At 37.4% G+C, this 9632-nt stretch overlaps 1 protein-coding gene across 2 annotated transcripts; it reads right to left on the minus strand.

Moving 5' to 3' along the window:
* Positions 1-52: 52 nt before the first annotated feature.
* Positions 53-3475, minus strand: LOC18442471 (uncharacterized). Of its 2 annotated transcripts, none has more exons than XM_020672382.2 (4): positions 3030-3475; positions 1832-2270; positions 1497-1705; positions 53-1347 (listed from the first exon to the last, which is right to left on the minus strand). In XM_020672382.2, the coding sequence occupies exons 1-4, from the start codon at positions 3093-3095 to the stop codon at positions 388-390; spliced, it is 1674 nt and encodes a 557-aa protein (XP_020528041.1). In that variant the 5' UTR covers positions 3096-3475; the 3' UTR covers positions 53-387. The 2 variants fall into 2 exon arrangements, with proteins under 2 accessions (XP_020528041.1, XP_020528042.1); XM_020672383.2 differs by lacking the exon at positions 3030-3475 and adding an exon at positions 2469-2616.
* Between the last annotated feature and the right edge of the window lie 6157 nt (positions 3476-9632).

Genomic DNA, 9632 nt, shown 5'->3' on the forward strand with positions numbered 1-9632 from the left:
ATTAAGAAGTTTTGGCTCTCATAGCTCCTGGATCCCCATCGAGAAAAAGAGAAGCCCAAAAATGATTTTGATTTAATTCATGCAGTAAACAAGAGTACAAGTAATCTCTTTTCAGCATCTGCAAAACCAGGAAAGAGAATTGGAAACCGATGAAGGATGGGTAGATCTACAAAAGGTGAGCTACTAAAACATCCAAAACCTACAATTTCTCATCAGTCGTCAACCTACATAACCTGTTGCCTTTGTACCCTGCAAAATCTCTTGCCACTCTCTCTCTCTCTCTCTCTCTCTCTGAACCTGAGTCCATAGGCAACAAAAAGAAGAAAGAGAATTATCTCTATTGAGGCACCAATTTCCTATGTCAGTGGTTAGACCCAACTGAGTTACCTACCACCTATTCAATTGAGTCAAGCCTTTGGCAATCTGAGCCCTTGAATCCAGCCCTAGAGAGCCTTCCACCTTTGGCTTGCTCATTTCATCCACAGCTGAGCTCGAATCATCTTCCATCTCTTCATCATCACCATCTTCCTTCCGTGATTGCTCAGCGTCATCTTGATCTTCTTCACCTACACAGCTCCAACCAGAGAGAACCTTGTTTCCTTGCCTCAAGGCATTGCCGTGATCATAGAAGAGGTGGGATCTCATATCCATAATATTTCTAGCACAATTTTCAGATTGCATCATGGCTTGGGGCCATCCATGAACTCCATTACCAACTCCTCTAAAAGACATAGAAGCATGATCAGAAGATTCAGCACCCTTTACAACTTGACCAGGCATAAAAAATAGGGACTTTTGTTCATCTGTATTTCTCTTTCCTGGCATTTCAGAGGTGGGTTTTGTGACGAATGCGCTAATTTGGTTCCCAACTGTTTCTTGATTAACCTGGTTCTGGTATGAAACCATATTTTGGAAATCCAAAGATGGTATTGGCTTATTACTTCCATTTAACTCAAATCCACCACCATTTGTTAGAATCATTGGGATTTTTTGTTCGGATTCTTGCTGAGCTATTGGACTGAAGGCCTGTTCTCTATCATCAGCCTTATGGGAAATCTCTTTCTCAGGGTTCAATTGTTCCTTTGCTTCAGCTGGACCTTTAGGCCTTCTTCCACGAGGTCTAGGTTGAATATTCTCAGGAGAATTTAGTGTATTAGCCATTGGAGCTGTTGATCTCTTGGTTCTCCCTTTCCTTGTAGTTTGCAAGGTCGACCCCTCTATTCCAGCATCCTGTTGTGGTTTCAGAGATTGAAGCATGGATTCAAGCTTTGTAATCTTGACACGGTATGAAGCAATCTCTGTTTCAAGACGGCGCAGAGCAGTCCAGAGATGAACATTCTCGGCTGACTGTATTGTATAGTCAATGTCAGAACTTGCATATTTCAAATCCATTCAATAATTGAGAGAGAGAGAGAGACTGAATTGAATAGTCAATGTCAGAACTTGCATATTTCAAACCCATGCAATAATTCAGAGAGAGAGAGAGAGAGGCCCACTTGTGCTTCCCATAGTCTCTGATGCTTCTGAGAGAGTCCAGCAGGAGGTCTTATAACACCCCTCTGGTAAGGTTGCACCACGGCCGAACCTTCAGTCATGGGGTGAGGAGGAGGAAGGTACACATAAGGGGGTGGGTGAGGAGGAGGAGGGTACACATAAGGGGACTGTGTTTGTGGTTGCCCCCACCAAGTAGAAGGGTCCCATGGACCTGTAACCAATAACCGTTACCAATGAGTCTTAGACAAAGAAACCTCCTAACAACCACTAAACTCTCATTACCTTTTTTTTTCTTGGTTTTTTGAGAGGGAGGAGAGATAGGGAGAGAGTATTTTACCTGGAAAGCCCATGGGATACGAATACCCCCCGTGGTAACAGTATGCAGGAGCAGCATGTTCGTTCCCAGAAGAAGCTCCAAGAACAGTAGGAGCTTGCCAATTAGACTCGGTAATGGTGGGAGGAGGGGCAGAAGGGAAATAAGCCCCTGGACCAGAGGGGAACTCAGGGCGTGGTGGCCAAAACCCAGATGCTTGTTGAGCTTGGTTAAGATTTAATGGCTTCCTATGGTTAAGATAGGGCAAGGGGTTTTGAGTGAGAGGTGAATGCTTAACAATGGTAGAGTGCTCTATTGTTGGTTGAGGTGTATAAGGCCACTGTAAAACGGGAGGGAACTGGTTCTGGTTAAGAGCATTCAAATTATCATTTGAAGGGCTCCCTGTTCTTGAAGTCCTCTTAATCATGCTTGCCCCAACTGTTTGGGTTTGATCATCTTTAATCTGTTTAATCCGCCATTGTTATTCATCAGAGATAGTTACATTCAAAACCCAGTAATGCAACTCAAGACACTTACAAAAAGTAACCAAATTTGCAGAAACAAGTATCAGTGAGCAGGGCCCAGTTCAAGGAAACCTAGTTCTAGGCATTTAACATAAAATTAACAAACATGCAAGAATATAAGCATCCAATAAGAGAACCTAGTCCATGGAAATCATTGGAGTTGATCATCTTCAATATGTTTTGTCAACCATTGTCATTCATCTTTCAGAATTTCGACTTCAAAGACCCATTAGAAAAAAATTAACCAATTTTGCAGAAACAGTAGCAGATACAGAGCCCAGTGCAGAGAACAAAGAAACTGATCACATTAACATAAATATCACAGGAAAGAACATAGCCAATGGATTTTACCTTTCACAAGGCCAACCATTTTCCCAGATTTGACTCTACCCAAACAAAACACGAAGAAAAAAAAAAAAAGAATCTTTCCATAATAGAATGAAAAGACACCATTGAAATTTTTGAGACGTTTTGTCCACATTCAAACATTCGTGCTTAAAGAAGTACAGAATGGTATGGTTTACCACCAAGAGCTTGCAAGTAAAATCGAAAAAAATAACATAAACAATAAACCAGAAAAAAGATGCAGTGACTTCATCATTAATGTATTTGCAGAGCAAAAGTAGAGGAGTATATTTAGGGTTGGAAAAAGAAAATGGTGCAAATGGAAAGAAAAATAAGCCTATATTCTAACTAACCCCAGAATCAGTAGTTCCTGGTTGTGGGTTTGATTTGGGGGTGTCCTTCTTCTTCTTCTTTTCCATGGCTTTTATCAAGCTTCTCCGAATCTAACAGAGAAGCATGGCAGTGAAGACCAAGAAAAGGGAAATACGGGTCTCTGATAAAACTTCAGATAAATGTTATAAAATAAAGGAAATGGTGGTTTTTGTCACAAGAGAGACAGAGACAGAGAGAGAGATGAAATTCATAAAGCTGAGTTTCAGGAGAATGTGAGGAATTTACAGCGCCTGCTGTAACTGTGCCTCTCTGCCTGTTCGGAGTCTCCTGAAAAAGCTTTTATCAGAGTTTTGCAAGAAATCATACCCATTTGTATTTGTTTAACATGTACTTAAAGTTAAACAAGAAGTTTGTTCATTTAATAAGGATTTAAACTGGGGGGAATGGGACATTGAAAAGGGCCACAGGGAGCACAAAGGTCGACAGGGTTGGTTAAAGTTCGAGCAGCTTTCAAAAATTACGTAAGTAACCTTTCGACAATAGGAATTGCTAGGGTAGGCAATGGGCAGATCAAACCGGGCCGGCCAGTCCGGGCCGGCCCCAAAAGAGTGGGACTTGGGCCACAAACTATGGCCAAGCTAGTACTAGTGCTGGGCCCCCCCTTTTTTTTTTTTTTGGCCCGGCCCAGCCCTTGCCCTATAGGACTGGTAATTCTTAGAGCTGGCAATGGGCAGAGTGTCCTGGATCGGCTCTAAAAAGAAAAGTAAGGTTTGGGCCACAAACTATGGCCCAAGGGCCAGACGAGCACCAATGTTGGCCCTCTTTTTTTATGTTTTTTCTTTTCTATTTTTCATTTGTTTTTGGCACGGCCCATCCCAGCCCTTGCCATATAGGGCCGGGCTTGTGCGAGCCCTATCGGGACCAGACCTAAGGCAGGCCCAGCCCGTTGCCACACTTGAGAATTCTTTTTTATATGGATCTCTATGCTTGTTCTTCCAAGTTCCGAGTTTCATAGTTATTGCCTTAATAAAGAAATAATTAATATTGGAAAGGGATCACACAATCTTTTAGTTTTGTTTGTTTCTCCCGTTGTTCTTTTTGGAGAATGGAGATTATTTAGGCAGTAGGGAAAAATAAATGAGGCCATGGGAGGCATTTCCCTAGTACTAATTAAATAATCATGCAATTTGAGCTCTAGTGCGTCATGTTATCTTAAAAACCGGGTTTTTTTTAGGCAAGATAAAGCCCGATTACTTTTCAGTTTATATAGCTTCAGCCCACCCCAGCCATATTATACTCCCGTGAGAGTATATTGTCTATTTACTCTCTCGAGCAATACTATATTCTATCTAGGATTGGTTATAGGAATCTAAATTTTGGAGGATATAACCTCCTTAAACCATAGGTCAACTTCAATAAAATAAAATAATAAAAAAAAAAATCTATTTGCACCCTCTATGCACTTGAAAAAAATCTCAAAATTAAATAGAGACAGCCCAGTTTTTAAATGGGGACATTTAAGGGTAGAAAACTCAAAATTTAATTTTTTGTCTTTTGTGAATGATCATTTACTGATTTTTAAGTGGTTTTCAAATTTTTATATTAAAAAAAAAATCTTAAGTAGCCCTTTGATAGGGGGAATAGATATTACATTGTGCTGTATACGCATTCTATTGACAACAAATAACCAGGTCAGATATGATCCCGACTTGATTATGTTTAAGTTAAACCCCAGACCCAACCCAAGCCAAGACCTAGACCTGGGGTTCCAAATCAATTGGACATAGACTTTATTCACTTGATTGGATTCGGTTTGGTTCGGTTCAAAAAATAAAAATATATCAAATATATTATATATTTGTAAGAAAAATTAATATGAGATTGTAACTTTATACTAAGGCGCATCTCAAATTTTCATTAAATGAGTGTTCTGACGTCACTATTGGAAAATACAGTTATTGTATATTGATATGTACCTTACACAGGAAAATACAGTCACTGTATATTGATATGTACCTTACACATATAATAATAAAGGGTCGGATTAGGTCGCATTGACCCCGACTGGATCCGACTGAGTCGCCTCTAGGTCAAATAGACCCAAAGCTCACCTGTCTGGTCCATTGTCTGGGTCCAGACCCGGTTCCAGTCGACTCGTCCTGTGACCTCCTTGCAAATAACGAAAGATTCATGTTTGTATCCCAGGAAAGATTCCATGAGAAAGGTTTTTTAAAGTATTGCTTCTTCATGTTTGTCTTTTAGGAAAGCAATGGTTACTGTAATAGCCAGAAAAGCGCTTTTCCCTGTACATTTTCATGAGAAACCTGCTTCATAACTTATTTAGATGTGAAAATGCTTATAGCTTGTTAGATGTGAAAATGCTCATAGCAGGTTAGATGTGAAGACACTTTACCATGCCAAGAGGGAAAACCAACTTTCTCATAGGAAAGTGCTTTCACAAGACCAGGGTTTGAGAACGTGAGAAAAAGCTGGGAGAGGGAAGGAGAGAAAAAGAGGAAATTTTTTTTTCTTTTTTCTTTTTAATTTTTTTTTTTTGGTCTTCTAACTTCCTAAGTGATGACAAGGGTACGTGCGGGAGGTTATATAATAATAATTAAAAAAAGAAAAAAACAAAATGAGAGTGAATGGGAATCTGGAAATGGGGTTGAGGTGAGGGGTAGTTTGGTAAAAGGCAATAAAAAAGCGGTTGTGTGAGAGGAGACAGGGCTCATAGAAAGGGAAATGGGCACGTGGAAGACCACCCCATCAGTCAAAAAATCTCTCATTTTATATAAATTTTAATAAAGAAAATACGGAGCCTCGTACAAAAATGTTTCTTTCGAGGGAGGGCCTAGGGTTTTTTTTTTTTTTACCCTTGTTCCATTACCATTTAGGGTGCGTTTCAAAACTATAAAATTATTGCTACATGAAGATAACATGAAATTGGAACTTTTTGCAATGGGGCATGACACCTTAGTCACCATGTCTCCGACATCTTTCGTGAAGCCAATACGATGGCCGATATTCTTTAAAAAAAGGTTACATCTTATCAAAGAGCTATTGTTTGACGTTCTCGTTTGGATTTTATTTGTCTTGTTTTAACTCATGATTTGGTAGAAGCATCATGCTTTAGAGTTTTACGGTAATGAGATGTAAATTTTACATTTTTTTTTATTAATGAAAAACGGATAAAGGGCATTCTCCCCTACTGACTTACCTATTAAAAAAAACCATGTTATGGTTTACATTGCCACTCAAAAAAGAACAAAAAAAAACTTGGAGTTATACTCGTTGCAGTACAATGATTTTAGGTTCTTGGATAAACAAGAACTTGTAGCTTTATCTTATCATAGTATTTCAGATATCCTATTTCTTAAGAAGTTCACCTCTTGCACTTCTAGCATTTTAGCTTTGTAAAATAGTAGTTATTATTGCAAAATAATGTAATTTATGACCCTGGCATTCCTAAAGTATTATTTTGTAGAGAGAACGGCTCTAAGTAGAGTCAATGTTTTTAACCGTCAAAAGCGGTTATTTCTAGCCATTGGATTTGATAAGGTCGTTAAGATGGTTGATTGCCATAACTACTAACTCGAGAGCTACGTCTCTCTACTCAACAGTCGCTTCATAAATATGTAAAGAGATTATATACAACGAATCCATGAACCTTTGATACAATGAAGTTGTAATTACTTATAAATTATAACTATCTAATGTGAAATTTGATAGCTTAGTAGTATCACAAAGTTCTAGATATTTTCTTTTGAACTCTGAGCTTGGTCAATGAAATAAATGGAGTCACCCAATTTCAAATCCAATGGTGAAAATTAATTGTGATCATCTTATACCAAAAGTAAATAGTCTCGTTATATATTTTTTCATATATAAATATAGCTCTTTTCTACCATCTTAAATACATTTTTTTCTTACTCAAATTTTCAACGATAACTGCCATCTCCATCCATATATAACTTTTCATCAAGAACTACTTTTTATCTCTAGGAACTCTAGTGCATTTAGGGCTCGTCATTCTTAGTGTATTAAATAGGCGAGATATCATAAAGACATGTTTTTAGGTAACCCCGGGACTAATTTACTTGTTACAATCCATTGGCAGTTGGGGCTAATAATAGGTATCCCGAGAGCTAATTTACTTGTTACAATCCACACATTTAGCATGACTGAAAACAAGGCCCAACCATATTTTTTACATTGAAATTCTTTAGGGAAATTATCAGAATATATCTTAATTTTTACTTAATTAGAAAGAGAAACCCAAATTTTCATAAAGCGCACCTATACCTTCTTTTTTTTTCAATTTTGAGCTTTTTTGGACTAAAATAGCCTTCACGGTAGTCATATTACCGTGAAGGTCATCATTAGCATCACAGTACTCTAAGTATTGTGATTAATTGAACATCTACTGTGACACTTAAAGTGTCGTAAATGTATTTTTCCCTTATTTAAAAGCGTAAGAATAGGGACGGTGACCAGATAAACATTGCAATCTAATCTATCGCAAGATTGCCGATCCTTTTCCTCTCCATTTGTATCGTTATATTTGGAATCACAATATCTCTTCCTCATTAGAGGGGGAACCATTGGGGAATTTCCTATATATTTATTTTTTTTATTGTGTGAGAGAGATAAAGATAGAGAGAGTTATCTGGGAGGAGAGAGGACTATACTTTTCAAAACCCCTAATTTATTTGGTACCTTTTAAATAGGATAGGAAGATATTCTTAAAAATAATGCCTAAGAGATAGGGAGAAATATGTAAAGGTGTATGAGAGATATGAAAAAGTGTATGTAGCGTCCTAGTTTTTTAGAGAGAACACCCTTTCATTTACCGATAGGCCTAGACGATTCCTGGCGAGATTCCGGTGCTTGAGATTTCTTTGGAATTTCCAGCAGTGTTCCTAGCCAAATAAATAATCTCCACCTTTTTTGACGAGATTGCAGCACCAAGGACGTACGAAGAAGCGCGGTTTAACTTTTTGCTGAGTGCAAAAAGTGCATTTAGGTAATTATCCAGCGATTTACTGACGATATAATTGCATACGGCCTTTTCTGACGTGCAAAAAGCGCATTTAGGTAATTTTCCAACATTTTACTGACGAGATAATTGCAAACGGAGTTGGGTGGGGTTGAAGGGAATTTCTATACGGGAGGACAAGGTACGCACACGTTATACAAATCTCCTTGGCGTGTTGGAATCGCATTTATTGAGTTCATAAAATAAGTGGGGAGAGAAACGGAGTTAGAGAGAAATGATTCAGAGAGAGAATGAAGAGATAAAAAACAAGAATTAGAGAGAGAAAGAAGAAATAAATATTAAAAAAAATTAGAGAGAGAAAATTAAGATAAATATAAAAAAAATTAGATAGAAAAGAAGAGATAAATATAAACAAAACCATAAAGGAGAAAAAAGTTTAGGTGGATAGGTTTATAAGATGCGATACTATTACAGCATTTCGAATGCCGTAATAATACTTCAACTCTTTATAGTATAGAAAATGCCGTATAACATGGATTAGATTTTACGGTAAATGGTACTTCACGGTAATACGACTACCGTAAAAGTTATTTTGATAAAAATAGACGCCCAATTGGAAAAACAAAAAAGTAAGCGAAGTTTATAAAAATTAAAGTTTTTTTTTTCTAAATGGACGAAAATTTCTCAATTCTTTAATACCCTCTGCAACCAGATTTTACAGCCCCCGTTTCACCAATATTTTCCAACAATTCAATATTATATTTTCGATGAGCAAGCGTGAGTTTTATCAAAGTGACGCAAAGCTCGACAGTATTTGATGGGGCGAATTTCAAAAGGTGACAACAAAAACTTATATTTTTGTTGACCATGCTTAAGGTTGTATATGTCATCCTCAAACAAGTGCCAAATTTACCATCATGGAATAAAGAGGAAGAAAGCAGAGTTTAGAAAAGGAGGACGACGCAATGGAATCTCAATTCAAAGTTAATCATACACAGCATAAGTCCAAGAAAATAGCTCAAAACAATAAAAGGCCTTTCTTTTCCTAGAATCAAAGGGATAATCCTATGAATAAGAAGGCTAGAAAAAAAAAGGGAAAGGGAGCTTTAGTTTTAAACACCCAAACACTATTCATACATTCCTTCCGGGAAAAAAAACCGAAAAAAAAAGAGGAAATAGATTTTGTTGCTCTTTAGTTTTGAGGTGCGCTCTCTTTTCCTTCTCTCTTTTTTGAACCCGATAAATCACGAAGCAATACATTAGAAGTCATATGTCCACAACAAGTAGATAGTTACTTGTGTGGTAATATTGATGCACCATAATTTTTATAATAGAAATTAAAATTTCGATCAATCTCCCCTCAACTGCGCAGCAAACTCTGACCTATAAGAGGTTAAGATTTGCATTTAATGAATTTTTTTTTTTCTTGTGTGTGGAGAAAGATGCAGAGCAAACCAACGAAAAAAAAGAGTTAAATGAAAGGGACCTGCACATCTCAAATGAATATTGAAAAAGTAGTTAAAAGATAGGAAAGTGATAAACTTAATGCCATCAAAAAGATTTCAAAATTTCAGGTCTATGAGGAAATCATATTCCAAAGTGGAGTCTACACATCAATTTTCCCCAA

This window comes from Amborella trichopoda, chromosome 13, assembly GCF_054954075.1.
Source record: "Amborella trichopoda isolate Santa Cruz 75 chromosome 13, AtrichopodaSantaCruz75HAP2 v2.0, whole genome shotgun sequence".
NCBI classification, from domain to species: Eukaryota; Viridiplantae; Streptophyta; class Magnoliopsida; order Amborellales; family Amborellaceae; genus Amborella; species Amborella trichopoda.

Excerpts from the sequence above, each read along its gene's own strand:
- LOC18442471 (XM_020672382.2), bottom strand. The coding sequence starts at position 3,095 with ATGGAAAAGAAGAAGAAGAAGGACACCCCCAAATCAAACCCACAACCA. Across the intron at positions 2,271-3,029 it reads CAGGAACTACTGATTCTGGG|ATTAAAGATGATCAAACCCA; the intron begins GTTAGTTAGAAT and ends CGGATTAAACAG. Across the intron at positions 1,706-1,831 it reads GTATCCCATGGGCTTTCCAG|GTCCATGGGACCCTTCTACT; the intron begins GTAAAATACTCT and ends TATTGGTTACAG.